General features: G+C 40.3%; 1 protein-coding gene across 1 annotated transcript in view; it reads left to right on the forward strand.

Annotated features, from left to right (window-relative positions):
* The window catches only part of LOC139245601 (DNA (cytosine-5)-methyltransferase 3-like), a gene marked incomplete at its 5' end in the record, with an annotated part of 137698 nt that overhangs the window by 41500 nt on the left and 70519 nt on the right, over positions 1–25679 (forward strand). The window contains 2 exons of the mRNA XM_070871198.1: positions 930–1009; positions 9746–9858. Of these exons, the coding sequence (XP_070727299.1) occupies positions 930–1009; positions 9746–9858 (193 nt within the window). The remainder of the gene's footprint in view (positions 1–929; positions 1010–9745; positions 9859–25679) is intronic.

Raw genomic sequence — 25679 nt, forward strand, 5'->3', positions numbered from 1 at the left:
ATAGCAAATGAGGCAGGAAGTGTCGCTCATAGAATCATACAGCAAAGCAGGTGGCCATTTGGCCCGTCATGTCTGTGGTGGCTGTTTGAAAGAGCTATCCAATTAGTCCTAAAACCTTGCTCTTTCCCCATAGCCCTGCATGTTTTTCCTTTTCAAGTATTTATCCAATTCACTTTTGGAAGTTACTATTGAATCTGCTTCCACCACCCTTTCAGGCAGTCCATTCCAGATCATAACAACTTACTGCGTAAAAAAACCTTTTCTTTTACCAATTATCTTAAACATGGACTAAAAACATTGGTCACCATCAAACTAATTATGTGGAGAGCAAGAGATTTCATTTCAAATACGCAAAATGCAAATTTGCAACATTATAATATTTGCCAAAATAAAAATTTAAAATTTTTTTGACCATTGTAACAATATAAAATTAACTATTAAACTTTAATTATTCAATTCATATGATGCGACTGATATTACAAATTAAAGCAGGACTCAAAGGATAAAGTGTGGCACATGACAGGGAAGGTGAAATAGTACTGTCTGTCTCACGTGCTACATTTTACTCTTTGAGTCCTGTCCTAATATCTGCTTATGTAGCTCAGTGTCACATTTTGTTTGATAACAATCCTGTAAAGTGCTTTGAGATGATTTACTGCATTAATCTGCATTAAGGGGTAAAAGCACAAGGCACAGAAATGATGCAACATGATTGTGCATTGAATTGGAAATGTGAAGAAAAATCTGCATATTAATATAGACACTTAATTCCAGAAAGGTTGAATCTTGTGATGGTGTCTGACATGTACTCTGCCTATGGTGTGCAGCTAAAAACTGTTGTTACTGTATGAGATGTGATACTGTACTGGCTGTTTGGATAGTTTTGCTGTATACAGTGGAGTCAATCTCTCTAATATTTTATATAATAGAGATCTGCATCAGCTGTGGGAGTCTACAAGTGATTACTCAGCATCCACTCTTTGAAGGAGGGCTTTGTGATCCATGTAAGGTACTGTGCATAAAATGAACTGGAAGGAAAATGTAATGTAAATGAGAATTGCAAGTGTGTGCTATTTATGTTAACTAGTGAATGTCCCGTGGCATTTGCTCACAATTACTGAGAGGTAATGGGATGTCCTTTATCTGTCGGCAGATGTCGAAATATTTTACTGAACTGAGCCTGATGCAGATTGTTTGTTTTACAGACTGCAAGTAAAAATACAGATGTAGCCATTGTAAACAAGTCTCGCTAAATTACAGAACAAGAAAAATAAGGAAAATATACTGCAAAAGCACTTTTAGCAAGCATGCTTAACTTTTCCTGATCAGTCTTTTGATTGTGAATGGTTCTGGGCTTGAGATGGGTGCATTTCTCCTCACGTATTCCTCCTTCCTACATGGCTATGGACTGGTTTTAGTTTTGACTCTCTAGATAATTTCGAACTGCAAAATCTACAATTTAGCTTTCAGCTCAGGGCCCAGGCCTGTCCCTCACAATTTAAAACCTCATTAAAAGATTCTCTATTTCTCAGTTCTACCCGTTTCCAGAAAGTGGAAGGGCCGTGCCTCCATGTTCTCCCCCATTCAGGGATAAACCATTGGATTTGGCAACCAAACTAATTACTTCCTCTCTCAAAAGTATATTCTCAGCCAATGCCACATACTGGAATCACATCATTAGAATCATATGCACCATAATAAGTGGATTTTCTTTAGGCCTACAGAGGCAAGATAATGTATTGGTTGATGTCCTTTAACATTCTGGACAGCAATAAGAGTCGTTGGCTCATTATCTTCTCATGTCTCAGTGGCTTTGGATTCACTTTGTTTTAAAACACAACATTTAAATATAAATCCTACAATGTTTCTATGAAGAAAAATAAAGATAAAAAATTCTAAAACATGACATCTTTTAAAAGTAATACTGTTAGACAAGGCCTAGAAATTGGCCTCCTTAGCCTCTGAGGAGTGATAATGGGGTGCTAACGCCTTACTGACCAGTTGTGGTGAGAAGATCGGCTCCCGCCATATTCGGCGGGAGGTTTGCGGTGGCGGTACTGCGATGCAATCCGATTCCCTTCGCCCGGAGATCGTGATGTCATTATTCTGCGCATAGCCAAGGTAGCATCCCGGACCCGAACTTGCGTTCTGCCCCCTGCAGCATTGCCGGCCGAAACACCGGCACAGGTGCTTTGGAGGCGATGCTTAAAGGTGAGGTGGCTGAAGTAAGTTTAAAAAAAAATGTGATTCCTCTGTTTGATTTTTTTTCTCCGTTTGTTGCCCGCGATCGATCAGCCCAGCACTCTGCTGCAGTGCATCGGGCTGATCGGGCTGGATCGCAGCTGCGTCCAGGAGAAGCTAAGTCTTTTGCAGAGCCTGGAATGATAGCCCTTCCTTTTAAGAGAAGGAATGAGCCTTCCAACGTAGCAGTGCTGCACGGCCCATTGTGCAGCGCTGCACACCTACTGCTCCGCTTGCTGCCTCTTGCGCTTCAGGAAGGAATCGGATTGCTTGATTTAGCGCTCCACTTCCTTCTTGGAGCGCAAATGCTGAATTCTTTTAAAGTTTGAAAACATTGTCGCCTGTCGCTAATTTATTAAATTTTTTAAAGTTAGCACCCGAGACTGAGTGCTCCCAAATTTCTACCCCTAAATCCTACCTATCAGCTTTACCAAAGTCACAAAAGTATTATTAAATGATGACAAAAGGAAATACATATGACAATCATGGGCAGATAGATATTCCATGGGGCTTACCGATCACCAGAGGGTTTTCGCCAGATATTGATGGTTTTCACCAGTTATTGAGAGTTTATGCCAGTTATTGCTGGGATCCCAGCTATTTACAATCTATATTAATGACTTGGAGGAAGGGACTGTGTGTAACCTAGCCAAGTTTGTTGATGATACAACAATGGGAGGAAAAGCAATGTGTGAGGAGGCCACACAAAATCTGCAAAAGGACATAGACAGGCTAAGTTAGTGGGCAAAAATTTGGCAGATGGAGTGTAATGTTGGAAAGTGTGAGGTCATGCACTTTGGCAGCAAAAAAATCAAAGAACAAGTTATTATTTAAATGGAGAAAGATCGCAAAGTGCTGCAGTACAGCGGGACCTGGGGATACGTGTGCATGAAGCACAAACGGTTAGTATGCAGGTACATCATCATCATAGGCAGTCCCTCGGAATCGAGGAAGACTTGCTTACACTCCTAAAGTGAGTCCTTTGGTGGCTGAACAGTCCAATACGAGAGCCAGACCCTGTCACAAATGGGACAGACATTCGTCGGGGGAAGGAGGGGGTTGGACTGATTTGCCGCATGCCCCTTCCGCTGTGCGCCTGACCTCTTCACGCTTGCGACGTTGAGATTTGAAGAGCTCCTGGATGCACTTTCTCCACCTAGGGTGGTCTTTGGCCAGGGACTCCCAGGTGCCAGTGGTGATGTCGCACTTTACCAGGGAGGCTTTGAGGGAGTCCTTGTAACGTTTCCTCTGGCCACTTTTGGCTCATTTACCGTGAAGGAGCTCTGCATAGAGCAATTGCTTAGGGAGTCCCATGTCTGGCATGCGAACTATGTGGCCTGCCCAGCGAACTTGATCGAGTGTGGTCAATGCTTCAATGCTGGAGATGTTAGCCTGGGCGAGGACACTGATGTTGGTGTGCCTGTCCTCCCAGGGGATTTGCAGGATCTTGCGGAGATATCGTTGGTGATATATCTCCAGCAATTTGAGGTGTCTTCTGTACATCATCCATGCCTCTGATTCATACAGGAGGTCTACAGGGCTGTAGTAATGTAGGTACAGCAAGTGATCAGGAATCTTGGCTTTTATTGCAAAGGGGATGGCGTGTAAAAGCAGGGAAGTCTTGCTACAGTTGTACAGGGTATTGTTGAGTCCACACCTGGAATACTGCATGCAGTTTTGGTTTCCATATTTACGAAAGGATATACTTGCTTTGGAGCCAGTTCAGAGAAGGTTCACTAGGTTGATTCCCGAGATGAGGGGGTTAATTTATGAGGAAAGGTTGAGAAGGTTGGGCATCTACTCATTGGAATTCAGAAGAATGAGAGGTGATATTATCGAAACGTACAAGATTATGAGGGCGCTTGACAAGGTGGATGCAGAGAGGATGTTTCCACTGATGGGGGAAACTAGAACTAGAGGGCATAATCTTAGAATAAGGAGCCGCCCATTTAAAATTGAGATGAGGAGAAATTTCTTCTCTCAGAGGGTTGTAAATCTGTGGGATTCGCTGCCTCAGAGAGCTGTGGAAGCTGGGACATGGAATAAATTTAAGACAGAAATAGATAGTTTCTTAAACGATAAGGGGATAAGGGGTTATGGAGAGCAGGCAGGGAAGTGGACCTGAATCCATGATTGGATCAGCCATGATCCTATTAAATGGCGGAGCAGACTCGAGGGGCCGTATGGCCTACTCCTGCTCCTATTTCTTATGTTCTTATGTTCTTATGCCAGTTATTGAGGGTTTATGTCAGTTATTGATGGTTTTAGAAATTTAGAAACATAGAAACATAGAAACATTGAAATTTACAGCGCAGAAGGAGGCCATTTCGGCCCATCGTGTCTGCGCCGGACGACAAACAGCCACACGGCCCATCATCAGCAGTCCTAAAAATTACATACAAACCCATGAACAATTGCGGAAGGGCAAAGAGCACCCAGCCCAACCAGTCCGCCCCACACCACTGCAACACCCCTTATACTGAAACATTCTACATTCTACCCCAACCGGAGCCATGTGATCTCCTGGGAGAGGCAAAAACCAGATAAAAACCCAGGCCAATTTAGGGAGAAAAAATCTGGGAAAATTCCTCTCTGACCCATCCAGGCGACGGAAACTAGTCCAGGAGATCACCCTGGCCACATTCTATTCCCTGCAGTACTTACCATTATATCTGCACCGTCCAACAAAAGGTCATCTAGTCTAATCCCAATTACCAGCTCTAGGTCTGTAACCCTGCAGCTTATGGCACTTTAAGTGCCCATCCCACCCTCTCGTAAAAGTGGTGAGGATCTCTGCATCCAGCACTCTTCCAGGCAGCGAATTCCAGATCCCCACAACCCTCTGCGTAAAGAAGCCCCCCCTCAAATTTCCTCGAAACCTTTCACCAACCACCTTAAAACTATGCCCCCTCGTAATAGCCCCCTCCACCAATGAAAATAGATACTTACTATCCACTATGTCCATGCCCCTCATTATTTTGTACACCTCAATGAGGTCTCCTTTCAACCTCCCTGTTCCAATGAGAACAAACCCAGCCTATCCAATCTGTCCTCATAACTAAGATCCTCCATTCCAAGCAACATCCTAGTAAATCTCCTCTGCACCCTCTCTAGTGCAGTCACATCCTTCCTATAATACGGCGACCAGAACTGCACGCAGTACTCCAGCTGTGGCGTAACCAAAGTATTATACAATTTAAGCATAACCTCCCTGCTTTTATATTCTATGCCTTGGCCAATAAAGGCAAGCATTCCATATGCCTTCTTAACCACCTTATCCACCAGGCCTGCTACTTTCAGCAATCTGTGGACAAGCACTCCAAGGTCCCTTTGTTCATCTACACTATTAAGTGGCCTAATGCTTAATGTGTCGACCTTTTCCTTATTAGCCCTCCAAAAGTGCATCACCCACACTTCTCTGAATTAAATTCCATTTGCGACTGCTCTGCCCACCTGACCAGTAGATTAATATCCTCCTGCAGCCCATGAATTTCCCCTTCGTTATCAACCACACAGTCAATTTTAGTGTCATTTGCAAACTTCTTAATCATACTTCCTATATTCAAATCTAAATCGTTGATATATACACAAAAAGCAAGGGATCCAGTACAGAGCTCTGTGGTACCCACTGGAAACATCCTTCCAGTCACAAAAACATTCATCAATCATTACCCTTTGCTTCCAACCTCCAAGCCAATTTTGGATCCAATTTGCCACTTTGCCCTGGATCCAATGGGCTTTAACCTTCATGACCAGTCTACCACGCGGGACCTTATCAAAAGCCTTGCTAAAGTGCATATATACTACATTGTATGCACTACCGTCATCGACCCTCTTGGTTACTTCCTCAAAAGATTTCATCAGGTTAGTCAAACACGATCTTCCCTTAACAAATCCGTGCTGACTGTCCCCAATATAATCCTTGCCAATCCAAATTCAGATTTATCCTGTCTTTCAGGATTTATTTCAATAATTTTCCCACCACTGACATTAGGCTGACAGGCCTGTAATTATTCAGCCTATCCCTTTTTCCATTCTTAAACAAGGGTACTGTATTAGCAGTCCTCCAATCCAATGGCATCATGCCCATATCCAAAGAGGACTGGAAAATGATGGTCAAGGCCTCTGCTATTTCCTCTTTTACTTCGCCCAACAACCTGGGATGCATTTCATCCGGGCCTGGGGACTTATCTACTTTAAAAGCTGCTAAACCCCTTAATACTTCCCCTCTCACTATATTTATTTCATCCAGAATATCACACTCCTCCTCAATAGCAGTATCTGCATTACCTCTTTCCTTTGTGAAAACAGATGGAAAGTATTTGTTAAGAACCCTACCAACATCCTCCGCATCCACACAAAGATTACCCTCATCGTCTCTAATAGGACATACCCTTTCCTTAGTTACCCTCTTACTCTTAATATATTTATAGAACATCTTAGGATTTTCCTTAATTTTACTGTCCAAGAATTTCTTGTACTCTCTCTTAGCATTCCTAATATAGAAACATAGAAACATAGAAAATAGGTGCAGGAGTAGGCCATTCGACCCTTCTAGCCTGCTCCGCCATTCAATGAGTTCATGGCTGAACATGCAACTTCAGTACCCCATTCCTGCTTTCTCGCCATACCCCTTGATCTCCCTAGTAGTAAGGACTGCATCTAACTCCTTTGTGAATATATTTAGTGAATTGGCCTCAACAACTTTCTGTGGTAGAGAATTCCATAGGTTCACCACTCTCTGGGTGAAGAAGTTTCTCCTCATCTCGGTCCTAAATGGCTTACCCCTTATCCTTAGACTGTGACCCCTGGTTCTGGACTTCCCAATCATTGGGAACATTCTTCCTGCATCTAACCTGTCTAAACCCATCAGAATTTTAAACGTTTCTATGAGGTCCCCTCTCATTCTTCTGAACTCCAGTGAATACAAGCCCAGTTGATCCAGTCTTTCTTGATAGGTCAGTCCCACCATCCCGGGAATCAGTCTGGTGAACCTTCGTTGCACTCCCTCAATAGCAAGAATGTCCTTCCTCAGATTAGGAGACCAAAAGTGTACACAACACTTCAGGTGTGGCCTCACCAAGGCCCTGTACAACTGTAGGAACACCTCCCTGCCCCTGTACTCAAATCCCCTCGCTATGAAGGCCAACATGCCATTTGCTTTCTGAACCGCCTGCTGTACCTGCATGCCAACCTTCAATGACTGATGTACCATGACAATACCCAGGTCTCTTGCATCTCCCCTTTTCCTAATCTGTCACCATTCAGATAATAGTCTGTCTCTCTGTTTTTACCACCAAAGTGGATAACCTCACATTTATCCACATTATACTTCATCTGTCATGCATTTTCCCACTCACCTAACCTATCCAAGTCACTCTGCAGCCTCATAGCATCCTCCTTGCAGCTCACACTGCCACCTCACTTAGTGTCATCCGCAAATTTGGAGATACTACATTTAATCCCCTCATCTAAATCATTAATGTACAGTGTAAACAGCTGGGGCCCCAGCACAGAACCTTGCGGTACCCCACTAGTCACAGCCTGCCATTCTGAAAAGTACCCATTTACTCCTACTCTCTGCTTCCTGTCTGACAACCAGTTCTCAATCCATGTCAGCACACTACCCCCAATCCCATGTGCTTTAACTTTGCACATTAATTTCTTGTGTGGGACCTTATAGAAAGCCTTCTGAAAGTCCAAATATACCACATCAACTGGTTCTCCCTTGTCCACTCTACTGGAAACATCCTCAAAAAATTCCAGAAGATTTGTCAAGCATGATTTCCCTTTCACAAATCCATGCTGACTTGGACCTATCATGTCACCTCTTTCCAAATGCGCTGCTATGACATCCTTAATAATTGATTCCATCATCTTACCCACTACCGATGTCAGGCTGACCGGTCTATAATTCCCTGTTTTCTCTCTCCCTCCTTTTTTAAAAAGTAGGGTTATATTGGCTACCCTCCACTTGATAGGAACTGATCCAGAGTCAGTGGAATGTTGGAAAATGACTGTCAATGCATCCACTATTTCCAAGGCCACCTCCTTAAGTACTCTGGGGTGCAGTGCATCAGGCCCTGGGGATTTATCGTTTAAAAAAAAAAAAAAAAATAATTTTAAAAATATTTTCCTCTTAACTTTCTATATTCCTCTAAAAATGCTAAAGTATTTAGCCATTGATATGTGACATAAGCATCCCTTTTTTTCTTAATCCTCCCCTGTAAGTCCCTCAACATCTAGGGAGCTCTAGAATTATTTTTCCCAGCCTTTTTCTTTGAGGGCACATGTTTGGCCTGAACCTTTTGGATCTCCTCCTTGAATGCCTCCCATTGTTCTGACACCGATTTACCCACAAGTAGCTGTTTCCAACCCACTATGGCCAAATCACTCCTTAACTTAACAAAACTAGCTTTTCCCCAATTCAGAACTTTTATTCCAGACCTATTCTTGTCCTTATCCATAACCAACTTGAATCTGACTGAATTATGGTCACTGATACCAAAATGCTCCCCCACTAATATCCCTTCAACCTGCCCAGCTTCATTCCCCAAAACTAAATCCAAGACCGCCCCCTCTCATGTTGGGCTTGCTACATACTGACTAAAAAAGTTCTCTTGAATGCATTTCAAGAATTCCGCACCCTCTATATCCTTCACACTATATTTTTCCCAATCAATATTTGGATAGTTAACATCCCCTACTACTACTACCCTATGGTTTTTAGATCAGTTATTGCCAGTTATTGAGGGTTTATGCCTGTTATTGAATATTTATGCCAGTTATTGAGGGTTTATGCTAGTTTTTCGGGGTTCACGCCAATCCCCCACTGAAATTACAACATGAGACCAGATAACCACCACAGAAACTCTAGGTGGCAGGCTCATGAATTGAAATATTTGTAAATTCAATGCCGGAACATTATCCTTCAGTGTAAACCCCAGCTGTCACATCCCATTATTATGGCTTAATCCTTGTGAATAAAAAATGCAAAAAAGACCATCACTTAAGAATGTATTATACTAAATTCCGCATAGTTTAGGATCATTTTTAAAAACAGGATTTTGAATTATTTTAAAGATTAGGCAAATGTTTATTGTGGGACTGCAAAATAATCTAGAAAAGTATGTGAATTAAAATTGGATTAAAAGCAATAATACTGGAAATTGACCGAAAGAGTAATTGTACAAAATTGTGCACCCAGCGTCTTTTCCGTCCATTACTGGCACAAACATTTCCAGGATGCGCTGATGATGGGTAAGGCTCCAGTTCAGGATCACACTGGTGTAAAATTTTTCCTAGGTGCTCAATCCGCATTGCTAAAGAGAAAAGACGGGTTAATGTTCCAGCCAACGAGCACAGAACCTGACAAAGGTTTATATCTGAAACATTAGCTATTTCTTTGCTCCTTACAGATGCCAACTGACTGCTGTGCATTTCCAGGGTCGTCTGTGTTTTCCTTTTTATTTGCAAGGTAACATCTGTGTGTTTCTTTCACAAGGACAACTTCCTGGAGTCTATCTTCTTGTATGATCAGGATGGATACCAGTCCTATTGCACAATTTGTTGTGGTGGAAGTAAAGTGCTGATGTGTGGAAATTCTGGATGTAAGAGGTAAAGCATCCATTTGTCAAACTCTCTTGAAAGTGATCATATCCTGACATCTTACGCAAAAACAGTCTGACATCAATATTCATCAGAAGCTTCAATATACGATCTATAGGAGAATGTTGGTCTCCTTGTCTTAGTCTACCACAAGTTACCTCATGAACAAAGAATTAATTTCAAAGTTGCCGAGCTTTATCTCTTTTCTTGGGCGAACTATTAGGCAGAAAGTTACAAACATTTTGCTTCCACTATCTGTGTAGGTGCATGATATCTGCTGAGCTAATAAGCAATATCTGTTAATGAGCATTATCTCTCTGTGTTAATGAACAATATCTGTGTGTGTTAATGAACAATAACTGTCTGTTAATGACCAATAACTGTTAATGACCAATATCTGTCTGTGTTAATGACCAATATCTGTCTGTTAATTACCAATATCTGTGTGTGTTAATGAACAATATCTGTGTGTGTTAATGAACAATAACTGTCTGTTAATGACCAATAACTGTTAATGACCAATATCTGTCTGTGTTAATGACCAATATCTGTCTGTTAATTACCAATATCTGTGTGTGTTAATGAACAATATCTGTGTGTGTTAATGAACAATAACTGTCTGGTAATGACCAATATCTGTGTGTGTTAATGACCAATATCTGTGTGTGTTAATGACCAATATCTGTGTGTTAATGACCAATATCTCTGTGTTAATGAACAATATCTGTGTGTTAATGACCAATATCTCTGTGTTAATGAACAATATCTGTGTGTGTTAATGATGAATATCTGTCTGTGAATGACCAATATCTGTGTGTGTTAATGACCAATATCTGTGTGTTAATGACCAATATCTATGTGTGTTACATAGACATAGAAAACATTGAAAATAGGTGCAGGAGTAGGCCATTCGGCCCTTCTAGCCTGCACCGCCATTCAATGAGTTCATGGCTGAACATTCAACTTCAGTACCCCATTCCTGCTTTCTCGCCATACCCCTTGATCCCCCTAGTAGTAAGGACCTCATCTAACTCCTTTTTGAATATATTTAGTGAATTGGCCTCAACAACTTTCTGTGGTAGAGAATTCCACAGGTTCACCACTCTCTGGGTGAAGAAGTTCCTCCGCATCTCGGTCCTAAATGGCTTACCCCTTATCCTTAGACTGTGACCTCTGGTTCTGGACTTCCCCAACATTGGGAACATTCTTCCTGCATCTAACCTGTCTAACCCTGTCAGAATTTTAAATGTTTCTATGAGGTCCCCTCTCATTCTTCTGAACTCCAGTGAATACAAGCCCAGTTGATCCAGTCTTTCTTGATAGGTCAGTCCCGCCATCCCGGGAATCAGTCTGGTGAACCTTCGCTGCACTCCCTCAATAGCAAGAATGTCCTTCCTCAGGTTAGGAGACCAAAACTGTACACAATACTCCAGGTGTGGCCTCACCAATGCCCTGTACAACTGTAGCAACACCTCCCTGCCCCTGTACTCAAATCCCCTTGCTATGAAGGCCAACATGCCATTTGCTTTCTTAACCGCCTGCTGCACCTGCATGCCAACCTTCAATGACTGATGTACCATGACACCCAGGTCTCTTTGCACCTCCCCTTTTCCTAATCTGTCACCATTCAGATAATAGCCTGTCTCTCTGCTTTTACCACCAAAGTGGATAACCTCACATTTATCCACATTATACTTCATCTGCCATGCATTTGCCCACTCACCTAACCTATCCAAGTCGCTCTGCAGCCTCACAGCATCCTCCTCGCAGCTCACACTGCCACCCAACTTAGTGTCATCCGCAAATTTGGAGATACTACATTTAATCCCCTCATCTAAATCATTAATGTACAGTGTAAACAGCTGGGGCCCCAGCACAGAACCTTGCGGTACCCCACTAGTCACAGCCTGCCATTCTGAAAAGTACCCATTTACTCCTACTCTCTGCTTCCTGTCTGACAACCAGTTCTCAATCCATGTCAGCACACTACCCCCAATCCCATGTGCTCTAACTTTGCACATCAATCTCTTGTGTGGGACCTTGTCGAACGCCTTCTGAAAGTCCAAATATACCACATCAACTGGTTCTCCCTTATCCACTCTACTGGAAACATCCTCAAAAAATTCCAGAAGATTTGTCAAGCATGATTTCCCTTTCACAAATCCATGCTGACTTGGACCTATCATGTCACCTCTTTCCAAATGCACTGCTATGACATCCTTAATAATTGATTCCATCATTTTACCCACTACCGATGTCAGGCTGACTGGTCTATAATTCCCTGTTTTCTCTCTCCCTCCTTTTTTAAAAAGTGGGGTTACATTGGCTACCCTCCACTCCATAGGAACTGATCCAGAGTCAATGGAATGTTGGAAAATGACTGTCAATGCATCCACTATTTCCAAGGCCACCTCCTTAAGTACTCTGGGATGCAGTCCATCAGGCCCTGGGGATTTATCGGCCTTCAATCCCATCAATTTCCCCAACACAATTTCCCGGCTAATAAGGATTTCCCTCAGTTCCTCCTCCTTACTAGACCCCTGACCCCTTTTATAACCGGAAGGTTGTTAGTGTTCTCCTTCGTGAATACCGAACCAAAGTACTTGTTCAATTGGTCCGCCATTTCTTTGTTCCCCGTTATGACTTCCCCTGATTCTGACTGCAGGGGACCTACGTTTGTCTTTACTAACCTTTTTCTCTTTACATATCTATAGAAACTTTTGCAATCCGTCTTAATGACCAATATCTCTGTGTTAATGAACAATATCTGTGTGTGTTAATGACCAATATCTGTGTATTAATGACCAATATCTGTGTGTTAATGACCAATATCTCTGTGTTAATGACCAATATCTGTGTGTGTTAATGACCAATAACTGTTCATGTCCAATACCTGTGTGTTAATGACCAATATCTGTGTATTAATGACCAATATCTGTGTGTTAATGACCAATATCTCTGTGTTAATGAACAATATCTGTGTGTGTTAATGATGAATATCTGTGTGTTAATGATGAATAACTGTCAGTTAATTACCAATATCTGTGTGTGTTAATGAACAATATCTGTGTGTGTTAATAGAAACATAGAAATTGGGTGCAGGAGCAGGCCATTCGGCCCTTCAAGCCTGTATCGCCATTCAATAAGATCGTGTCTGATCATTCAACCTCAGTACCCCTTTCCTGCTTTCTCGCCATACCCCTTGATCCCTTCGGCCATTAGGGCCACATCTAACTCCCTCTTGAAAATATCTAACGAACTGGCATCAACAACTTTCTGCGGTAGAGAATTCCACAGGTTAACCACTCTCTGAGTGAAGAAGTTTCTCCTCATCTCGGTCCTAAATGGCTCACCCATTATTCTTAAACTGTGACCCCTGGTTCTGGAACTCCCCAGCAACGGGAACATTCTTCCTGCCTCTAACCTGTCCAATCCCGTCAGAATTTTGTATGTTTCTATGAGATCCCCTCTCATTCTTCTAAAGTCCAGTGGATACAGGCCCAGTCTCTCTTCATATGCCATCCCGGGCATCAGTCTGGTGAACCTTCGCTGTACTCCCTCAATAGCAAGAATGTCCTTCCTCAGATTAGGGGACCAAAACTGAACACAGTATTCTAGGTGTGGCCTCACCAAGGCCCTGTACAACTGCAGTAAGACCTCCCTGCTCCTATGAAGACCAACATGCCATTTGCCGCCTTCGCCGCCTGCTGTACCTGCATGCCAACCTTCAATGACTGATATACCATGACACCCAGGTCTCATTGCACCTCTTCTTTTCCTAATCTGTCACCATTCAGATAATATTCTGTCTTCCTGTTTTTGCCACCAAAGTGGATAACCTCACATTTATCCACATTATACTGCATCTGCCATGCATTTTCCCACTCAGCTAACCTGTCCATGTCACCCTGCAGCCTCTTAGCATCCTCCTCACAGCTCACACCGCCGCCCAGCTTAGTGTCGTCTGCAAATTTGGAGATATTACATTCAATTCCTTCATCTAAATCATTGATGTAGTTTGTAAATAGCTGGGGTCCCAGCACTGAACCCTGCGGCACCCCACTGGTCACTGCCTGCCATTCTGAAAAGGACAAATTTATTCCGACTCTCTGCTTCCTGTCTGCCAACCAGTTTTCTATCCACATCAATACATTACTCCCAATAGCATGTGCTTTAATTTTGCACACTAATCTCCTGTGTGGGACCTTGTCAACAGTCTTTTGAAAGTCCAAAAACACATCCACTGGTTCTCCCCCATCCACCCTAGTAGCCACATCCCCAAAAAACTCCAGAAGATCCGCCAAGCATGACCTCCCCCTCACAAATCCATGCTGTTCTGAACCGATCCTGTCACTGCTTTCCAAATCTGCTGCCATTTCACCTTCAACAATTGATTCCAACACTTTCCCCACCACCGACGCCAGATCAACTGGTCTACAATTCCCCACCTTCTCTCTACCTCCCTTTCCAAAAAGCGATGTTACATTAGCTACCCTCCAGTCCATAGGAACTGATCCAGAGTCAATAGAATGTTGAAAAATGATGACCAATGCATCCACTATTTCTAGGGCCACTTCCTTAAGTACTCTAGGGTGCAGACTATCAGGCCCTGGGGATTTATCGGCCTTCAATCCCATCAATTTCACTGACGCAATTTCCTGACTAATAAGAATTTCCTTCAGTTCCTCCTTTTCGCTAGACCCTTGAACTCCTAGTATTTCCAGAAGGTTATTTGTGTCTTCCTTAGTGAAGACAGATCCAAAGTATTTGTTCAATTGGTCTGCCATTTCTTTGTTCCCCATTATAAATTCACCTGATTCTGACTGCAAAAGACCTACGTTGGTCTTCACTAATCTTTTTCTCTTCACATATTTATAGAAGCTTTTGCAGTCAGTTTTTATGTTCCCTGCAAGCTTCTATTTTTCCCCTCCTAATTCGACCCTTTGTCCTCCTCTGCTCATTTCTAAATTTCTCCCAGTCCTCAGGTTTTATGTTTTTTCTGGCCAATTTATATGCCTCTTCCTTGAATTTAACACTATCCCTAATTTCTCTTGTTAGCCACGGTTGAGCTACCTTCCCCATTTTATTTTTACTCCAGACAGGGATGTACAATTGATGAAGTTCATCCATGTGATCTATAAATGTCTGCCATTGCCTATCCACCGTCAACTCTTTAAGTTGGGTGGCAGTGTGAGCTGCGAGGAGGATGCTGTGAGGCTGCAGAGCGACTTGGATAGGTTAGGTGAGTGGGCAAATGCATGGCAGATGAAGTATAATGTGGATAAATGTGAGGTTATCCACTTTGGTGGTAAAAACAGAGAGACAGACTATTATCTGAATGGTGACAGATTAGGAAAAGGGGAGGTGCAAAGAGACCTGGGTGTCGTAGTACATCAGTCATTGAAGGTTGGCATGCAGGTGCAGCAGGCGGTTAAGAAAGCAAATGGCATGTTGGCCTTCATAGCAAGGGGATTTGACTACAGGGGCAGGGAGGTGTTGCTACAGTTGTACAGGGCATTGGTGAGGCCACACCCGGAGTATTGTGTACAGTTTTGGTCTCCTAACCTGAGGAAGGACATTCTTGCTATTGAGGGAGTGCAGCGAAGGTTCACCAGACTGATTCCCGGGATGGCGGGACTGACCTATCAAGAAAGACTGGATCAACTGGGCTTGTATTCACTGGAGTTCAGAAGAATGAGAGGGGACCTCATAGAAACATTTAAAATTCTGATGGGGTTAGACAGGTTAGATGCAGGAAGATTGTTCCCAATGTTGGGGAATTCCAGAACCAGAGGTCACAGTCTAAGGATAAGGGGTAAGCCATTTAGGACTGAGATGCGGAGGAACTTCTTCACCCAGAGAGTGGTGAACCTGTGGAATTCTCTACCACAGAAAGTTGTTGAGGCCAATTCACTAAATATATTCAAAAAGGAGTTAGATGAGGTCCTTACTACTAGGGGGATCAAGGGGTATGGCGAGAAAGCAGGAATGGGGTACTGAAGTTGAATGTTCAGCCATGAACTCATTGAATGGCGGTGCAGGCTAGAAGGGCCGAATGGCCTACTCTTGCACCTATTTTCTATGTTTCTATTTGCCAGTCTATCCTAGCCAATTCACGTCTCATACCATCATAGTTACCTTTCCTTAAGTTCAGGACCCTAGTCTCTGAATTAACACTGTCACTCTCCATCTTAAGAAAGAATTCTACCATATTATGGTCACTCTTCCCCTTTTACCAGCAATGCTACCCCACCTCCTTTTCCTTTCTGTCTATCCTTACTGAATGTTGAATAACCCTGGATGTTGAGTTCCCAACCTTGGTCACCCTGGAGCCATGTCTCCGTAATCCCAATTATATCATATCCGTTAACTTCTGACTGCGCAGTTAATTCATCCACCTTATTATGAATACTCCTCTCATTGAGGCACAGAGCCTTCAGGCTTGTCTTTTTAACATTCTTTGTCCCTTTAGAATTTTGCTGTAATGTGGCCCTTTTTGATTTTGCCTTGGGTTTCTTTGCCCTCCACTTTTACTATTCTCCTTTCTATTGCTTGCTTCTTCCCCCATTTTATTTCCCTCCGTCTCCCTACATAGGTTCCCATCCCCCTGCCAACTTAGTTTATACCCTCCCCAACAGCACTAGCAAACACTTCCCCTAGGACCTGGGTTCTGGTCCTGCCCAGGTGGAGACCGTCCGGTTTGTACTGGTCCCACCTCCCCAGAGCCGGTTCCAATGTCCCAGGAATTTGAATTCCTCCCTCTTGCACCACTCCTCAAGCCACGTATTCATCTCAACTATCCTGCTATTCCTACTCTGACTAGCACGTGGCACTGGTAGCAAATCCTGAGATTTCTACCTTTGAGGTCCTACTTTTTAAATTTAACTACTAGCTCCCTAAATTCAGCCTGTAGGAACTCATCCTGCTTTTTACCTATTTCGTTGATACCTATATGCACCACAACAACTGGCTGTTTACCCTCCCCCTCCAGAATGCCGTGCAGCCGCTCCGACACTTCCTTGCACCAGGGAGGCAACATACCATCCTGGAGTCTCGGTTATGACTGCAGAAACGCCTATCTATCCCCCTTATAATCCCCCTTAGAATCCCCTACCACTATAGCTCTCCCACTCTTTTCCCTGCCCTCCTGTGCAGCAGAGCCACCCCTGGTACCATGAACTTGGCTGCTGCTGCCTTCCCCTGGTGAGCCATCTCCCCCAATATCCAAAGCAGTATATCTGTTTTGGAGGGAGATGACCGCAGGGGAGTCCTGCACTGCCTTCCTACTCTTACTCTGCCTGATGGTCACCCTATCTGCCTTTGTAACCTTTACCTGCGGTGTGACCAACTCATTGAACGTGCTATCCACGACATCCTCAGCATCGCACATGGTCCAGAGTGAATCCATCCACAGCTCCAGTGCTGTCATGCAGACATAGTAGTCAGGGACATTGGAAGCGTATGGAGAGCAGTGGGGGGGTGAGGTGTATGGAGAGTGGGGTGTGGCTATGGAGAGCAATTGGTGGGGGGGGTGGAGAGTGAGGTGTATGGAGAGCAAGGTGTGGAGAACAGTGGGGTGGGGGGGTGGGGCGTGGTGTATGGAGAGCGGGGTGTGGATGTGTGGAGCAGATGGGAGGGGGAGGTGAGGTGTATGGAAAACGGGGTGTGGAGAGCAGTGGGGGGGGTAAGGTGTATGGAGAGCGGGGTGTGGGGTGTGGGGTGTAGGGTCTGCCGTTCATGTGGGCAAACTGTACTGTTTGGTCGGAAATTTAAATTGCTTATCTCCTGGGCTGCTGCAGGCAGTGTTTGGGATAGGATTCCGGGAAAATCCCAGTCATTCGAGGAGGGTTGGGAACACTCATCCCCTGGCTCCACATTAAAACTTTAAACAGTTAATTGACCATTGAGGTGCAGGCTGCTTGCTGGGCTGAATCCTGTAAAACCTGAGTGGAGCAAGCCCACCTGACACCTCCTCCACTCAGGGGACCCCGATTACTTGGGGGGAGACCTAGAACAGGCGTTAGGCCCCTCATTAACATATGCAATGTGTCCAACACCTGCTGTGTGTGGCTACCTGGAATGCATGAAAGAGAGTTTGACCCAAACTGGGGTCAGACGTATCTCAAGTGTCTTCTGTGCATGGGAGACAGTACCATGAAATTGGATCTCGTTCTGCGCCGTTTTACATTGAACAATATCTGTTTTACATATCTGTGTGTTAATGACCAATATCTGTGTGTGTTAATGAGCAATATTTGTCTGTGTTAAGGACCAATAAATGTGTCTGTTAATGAACAATATCTGTGTGTTAATGACCAATATCTGTCTGTATTAATGAAGAATATCTGTCTGTGTTAATGACCAACATCTGTGTGTGTTAATGAACAATAGCTGTGTGTTAATGAACAATATCTGTGTGTGTTAATGGACTATAACTGTCTGTTAATGACCAATACCTGTGTGTGTTAGTGATGAATGTCTGTTAATGACCAATATCTGCTTGTGTTAATGACCAATATCTGTTTGTTAATTACGAATATCTGTGTGTTAATGACTAATATCTCTGTGTGTTAATGAACAATAACTGTCTGTTAATGACCAATATCTATGGCTGTGAATGAACAATATCTGTGTGTGTTAATGAACAATAACTGTCTGTTAATGACCAATATCTGTGTGTTAATGAACACTATCTGTGTGTATTACTGACCAATATCTGTCTGTTAATGACCAATATCCGTCTATTATTTACCAATATCTGTGTATTAATGATGAATATCTGCATGTTAATGAACAATAACTGTTGATGACCACTATCTGTGTGTGTTAATGAACAATATCTGTCTGTTAGTGAACAATATCTGTGTGTGTTAAGGAACAATAACTGTCTGTTAATGACCAATACCTGTCTGTTAATGAACAATAACTGTCTGTTGATGACCAATATCTGTGTGTGTTAATTAGAAATAGCTGCCTGTTAATGACCAATATCTCTCTGTAAATGAACAATAACTTTCTGTTAATGAACAATATCTGTGCATGTTAATGAACAATAACTGTTGATGACCAATATCTGTGTCTGTTAATGAACAATATCTGTCTGTCAGTGAACAATATCTGTGCATGTTAATGAACAATAACTGTCTGTTGATGAACAATACCTGTCTGTTAATGACCAAAGCTGTCTGTTATTTACCAATATCTGTGTATTAATGACTCATATCTGTGTGTGTTAATGAACAATATCTGTCTGTTAATGACCAATATCCGTCTGTTATTTACCAATATCTGTGTGTTAATGACCAATAGCTGTGTGTTTATGACCAACATCTGCGTGTTAATGAACAATATCTGTGTGTGTTAATGACCAATATCTGTTTTTGTTAATAACTAATATCTGTGTTTGTTAATGACCAATATCTGCATGTTAATGACCAATATCTGTGTGTGTTAATGAGCAATATTTGTCTGTGTTAAGGACCAATAAATGTGTCTGTTAATGAACAATAGCTGTGTGTTAATGAACAATATCTGTGTGTGTTAATGACCAATATCCGTGTCTGTTAATGACCAATATCTGTGTGTGTTAATGACCAATATCTGTTTTTGTTAATGAACATTATCTGTGTGTTAATGAACACTATCTGTTTGTGTTAATGAACTATAACTGTCTGTTAATGACCAATATTTGTGTGTGTTAATGACCAATATTTGTGTGTGTTAATGACCAATATCTGTGTGTGTTAATGACCAATAACAGTCTGTTGATGACCAATATCTGTGTGTGTTAATGAACAATATCTGTCTGTTAATGAACAATATCTGTGTATTAATGAACAGTATCTGTGTGTGTTACTGACCAATATCTGTCTGTTAATGACCAATATCCATCTGTTATTTACCAATATCTGTGTGTTAATGAACAATATCTGTGTGCGTTAATGAACTATAACTGTCTGTTAATGACCAATACCTGTGTGTTAATGACCAATATCTGTGTCTGTTAATGATGAATATCTGTCTGTTAATGAACAATAACTGTCTGTTAATGAACAATATCTGTGCATGTTAATGAACAATAACTGTTGATGACCAATATCTGTGTGTGTTAATGAACAATATCTGTCTGTTAGTGAACAATATCTGTGTGTGATAATGAACAATAACTGTCTGTTAATGACCAATACCTGTCTGTTAATGAACAATAACTGTCTGTTGATGACCAATATCTGTGTGTGTTAATGAACAATAGCTGTCTGTTAATTACCAATATCTGTCTGTAAATGAACAATAACTTTCTGTTAATGAACAATATCTGTGCATGTTAATGAACAATAACTGTTGATGAACAATATCTGTGTGTGTTAATGAACAATATCTGTCTGTTAGTGAACAATATCTGTGCATGTTAATGAACAATAACTGTCTGTTGATGAACAATACTTGTCTGTTAATGACCAAAGCTGTCTGTTAATTACCAATATCTGTCTGTTATTTAGCAATAACTGTGTATTAATGACTAATATCTGTGTGTGTTAATGAACAATAGCTGCGTGTTAATGACCAATAGCTGTGTGTTAATGACCAATAGCTGTGTGTTTATGACTAGTATCTGTGTGTTAATGACCAAAATCTGTGTTTGTTAATGACCAATATCGGTGTTTGTGAATGACCAATATCTGTCTGTTAATGAACAATATCTGTGTGTGTTAATGACCAATATCTGTGTGTTAATGAACAATATCTGCGTGTTAATGACCAATACCTGTGTATTAATGACCAATATCTGTGTGTGTTAATGATGAATATCTGTCTGTTAATGACCAATATCTGTCTGTGTTAATGAACAATATCTGTCTGTTAATGAACAATATCTGTGTGTGTTAATGACCAATATCTGTCTGTAAATGAAGAATAACTTTCTGTTAGTGAACAATATCTGTGCATGTTAATGAACAATAACTGTCTGTTGATGAACAATACCTGTCTGTTAATGACCAAAGCTGTCTGTTAATTACCAATATCTGTCTGTTATTTAGCAATATCTGTGTATTAATGACTACTATCTGTGTGTGTTAATGACCAATATCTTTTTTGTTAATGACTAATATCTGTGTTTGTTAATGACCAATATCTGCGTGTTAATGACCAATATCTGTGTGTGTTAATGAGCAATATTTGTCTGTGTTAAGGACCAATAAATGTGTCTGTTAATGAACAATATCTGTGTGTTAATGACCAATATCTGTTTTTGTTAATGACTAATATCTGTGTTTGTTAATGACCAATATCTGCATGTTAATGAACAATATCTGCGTGTTAATGAACAATATCTGTGTGTGTTAATGAACAATAACTGTCTGTTAATGACCAATACCTGTGTGTTAATGAACAGTATCTGTGTGTGTTAATGAACTATAACTATCTGTTAATGACCAATACCTGTGTGTTAATGACCAATATCTGTGTGTTAATGAACAATATCTGCGTGTTAATGACCAATACCTGTGTATTAATGACCAATATCTGTGTGTTTATGACTAGTATCTGTGTGTTAATGACCAATATCTGTGTTTGTTAATGACCAATATCGGTGTTTGTGAATGACCAATATCTGTCTGTTAATGAACAATATCTGTGTGTGTTAATGACCAATATCTGTGTGTTAATGAACAATATCTGCGTGTTAATGACCAATACCTGTGTATTAATGACCAATATCTGTGTGTGTTAATGATGAATATCTGTCTGTTAATGACCAATATCTGTATGTTAATGAACAATATCTGCCTCTTAATGAACAATATCTGTGTGTGTTAATGACCAATATCTGTGTGTTAATGACCAATATCTGTGTTTGTTAATGACCAATATCGGTGTTTGTGAATGACCAATATCTGCGTGTTAATGAACAATATCTGTGTGTTAATGAACAATAACTGTTAATGACCAATACCTGTCTGTTAATGAACAATAACTGTCTGTTGATGACCAATATCTGTGTGTGTTAATGAACAATAACTGTTTGTTAATGACCAATACCTGTGTGTTAATGACCAATATCTGTGTGTGTTAATGATGAATATCTGTCTGTTAATGACCAATATCTGTCTGTGTTAATGAACAATATCTGTCTGTTAATGAACAATATCTGTGTGTGTTAATGACCAATATCTGTCTGTAAATGAAGAATAACTTTCTGTTAGTGAACAATATCTGTGCATGTTAATGAACAATAACTGTCTGTTGATGAACAATACCTGTCTGTTAATGACCAAAGCTGTCTGTTAATTACCAATATCTGTCTGTTATTTAGCAATATCTGTGTATTAATGACTACTATCTGTGTGTGTTAATGACCAATATCTTTTTTGTTAATGACTAATATCTGTGTTTGTTAATGACCAATATCTGCGTGTTAATGACCAATATCTGTGTGTGTTAATGAGCAATATTTGTCTGTGTTAAGGACCAATAAATGTGTCTGTTAATGAACAATATCTGTGTGTTAATGACCAATATCTGTTTTTGTTAATGACTAATATCTGTGTTTGTTAATGACCAATATCTGCGTGTTAATGAACAATATCTGCGTGTTAATGAACAATATCTGTGTGTGTTAATGAACAATAACTGTCTGTTAATGACCAATACCTGTGTGTTAATGAACAGTATCTGTGTGTGTTAATGAACTATAACTATCTGTTAATGACCAATACCTGTGTGTTAATGACCAATATCTGTATGTGTTAATGAACAATATCTGCGTGTTAATGACCAATACCTGTGTATTAATGACCAATATCTGTGTGTGTTAATGATGAATATCTGTCTGTTAATGACCAATATCTGTCTGTTAATGAACAATATCTGCCTCTTAATGAACAATATCTGTGTGTGTTAATGACCAATATCTGTGTTTGTTAATGACCAATATCGGTGTTTGTGAATGACCAATATCTGCGTGTTAATGAACAATATCTGTGTGTGTTAATGAACAATAACTGTTAATGACCAATACCTGTGTGTTAATGAACAATATCTGTGTGCGTTAATTAACTATAACAGTCTGTTAATGACCAATATCTGTGTGTTAATGAACAATAACTGTCTGTTAATGAACAATATATGTGCATGTTCATGAACAATAACTGTTGATGACCAATATCTGTGTGTTAATGACCAATATCTGTGTGTTAATGAACAATAACTGTTTGTTAATGACCAATACCTGTGTGTTAATGACCAATATCTGTGTGTGTTAATGATGAATATCTGTGTTTGTTAATGACCAATATCTGCGTGTTAATGAACAATATCTGCATGTTAATGAACAATGTCTGTGTGTGTTAATGAACAATAACTGTCTGTTAATGAACAATATCTGTGCATGTTCATGAACAATAACTGTTGATGACCAATACCTGTGTGTTAATGAACAATAACTGTTTGTTAATGACCAATACCTGTGTGTTAATGACCAATATCTGTGTGTGTTAATGATGAATATCTGTCTGTTAATGACCAATATCTGTCTGTGTTAATGAACAATATCTGTCTGTTAATGAACAATATATGTGTGTGTTAATGACCAATATCTGTCTGTAAATGAAGAATAACTTTCTGTTAGTGAACAATATCTGTGCATGTTAATGAACAATACCTGTCTGTTGATGAACAATACCTGTCTGTTAATGACCAAAGCTGTCTGTTAATTACCAATATCTGTCTGTTATTTAGCAATATCTGTGTATTAATGACTAATATCTGTGTGTGTTAATGAACAATATCTTTTTTGTTAATGACTAATATCTGTGTTTGTTAATGACCAATATCTGCGTGTTAATGACCAATATCTATGTGTGTTAATGAGCAATATTTGTCTGTGTTAAGGACCAATAAATGTGTCTGTTAATGAACAATATCTGTGTGTTAATGACCAATATCTGTGTGTTAATGAACAATATCTGCGTGTTAATGAACAATATCTGTGTGTGTTAATGAACAATAACTGTCTGTTAATGACCAATACCTGTGTGTTAATGACCAATATCTGCATGTGTTAATGAACAATATCTGTGTGTGTTAATGAACAATATCTGTGTGTGTTAATGAACAATAACTGTCTGTTAATGACCAATATCTGTGTGTTAATGAACACTATCTGTGTGTGTTACTGACCAATATCTTTCTGTTAATGACCAATATCCGTCTGTTATTTACCAATATCTGTGTGTTAATGAACAATATCTGTGTGTGTTGATGATCAATAGCTGCGTGTTAATGACCAATAGCTGTGTGTTTATGACCAATATCTGTGTGTTAATGACCAATATCTGTGTGCGTTAATGAACTATAACTGTCTGTTAATGACCAATATCTGTGTGTTAATGAACACTATCTGTGTGTGTTAATGAACAATAACTCTGTTAATGACCAATACCTGTGTGTTAATGACCAATATCTGTGTATGTTAATGATGAATATCTGTCTGTTAATGAACAATAACTGTCTGTTAATGAACAATATCTGTGCATGTTAATGAACAATAACTGTTGATGACCAATATCTGTTTTTGTTAATGACTAATATCTGTGTTAATGACCAATATCTGCGTGTTAATGACCAATATCTGTGTGTGTTAATGAACAATATCTGTCTGTTAATGACCAATACCTGTCTGTTAATGAACAATAACTGTCTGTTGATGACCAATATCTGTGTGTGTTAATGAACAATAGCTGTCTGTTAATGACCAATATCTGTCTGTAAATGAACAATAACTTTCTGTTAATGAACAATATCTGTGCATGTTAATGAACAATAACTGTTGATGACCAATATCTGTGTGTGTTAATGAACAATATCTGTCTGTTAGTGAACAATATATGTGCATGTTAATGAACAATAACTGTCTGTTAGTGAACAATATCTGTGCATGTTAATGAACAATAACTGTCTGTTGATGAACAATACTTGTCTGTTAATGACCAAAGCTGTCCGTTAATTACCAATATCTGTCTGTTATTTACCAATATCTGTGTATTAATGACTAATATCTGTGTGTGTTAATGAACAATATCTGTCTGTTAAGGACCAATATCCGTCTGTTCTTTACCAATATCTGTGTGTTTATGACCAATATCTGCGTGTTAATGAACAATATCTGTGTGTGTTATTGACCAATATCTGTTTTTGCTAATGACTAATATCTGTGTTAATGAACAATATCTGTCTGTTAAGGACCAATATCCGTCTGTTCTTTACCAATATCTATGTGTTTATGACCAATATCTGTGTGTTTATGACCAATATCCGTGTCTGTTAATGACCAATATCCGTGTCTGTTAATGACCAATATCTGTGTGTGTTAATGACCAATATCTGTCTGTAAATGAACAAAAACTTTCTGTTAATGAACAATATCTGTGCATGTTAATGAACAATAACTGTTGATGACCAATATCTGTGTGTGTTAATGAACAATATCTGTCTGTTAGTGAACAATATCTGTGTGTGTTAATGACTAATATCTGTTTTTGTTAATGACTAATATCTGTGTTTGTTAATGACCAATATCTGCGTGTTAATGACCAATATCTGTGTGTGTTAATGAGAAATATTTGTCTGTGTTAAGGACCAATAAATGTGTCTGCTAATGAACAATAGCTGTGTGTTAATGAACAATATCTGTGTGTGTTAATGACCAATATCCGTGTCTGTTAATGACCAATATCTGTGTGTGTTAATGACCAATATCTGTTTTTGTTAATGACTAATATCTGTGTTAATGACCAATATCTGCGTGTTAATGAACAATATCTGTGTGT

The sequence above is a fragment of the Pristiophorus japonicus genome, unplaced genomic scaffold (assembly GCF_044704955.1).
Source record: "Pristiophorus japonicus isolate sPriJap1 unplaced genomic scaffold, sPriJap1.hap1 HAP1_SCAFFOLD_224, whole genome shotgun sequence".
Classification (NCBI taxonomy): Eukaryota; Metazoa; Chordata; class Chondrichthyes; family Pristiophoridae; genus Pristiophorus; species Pristiophorus japonicus.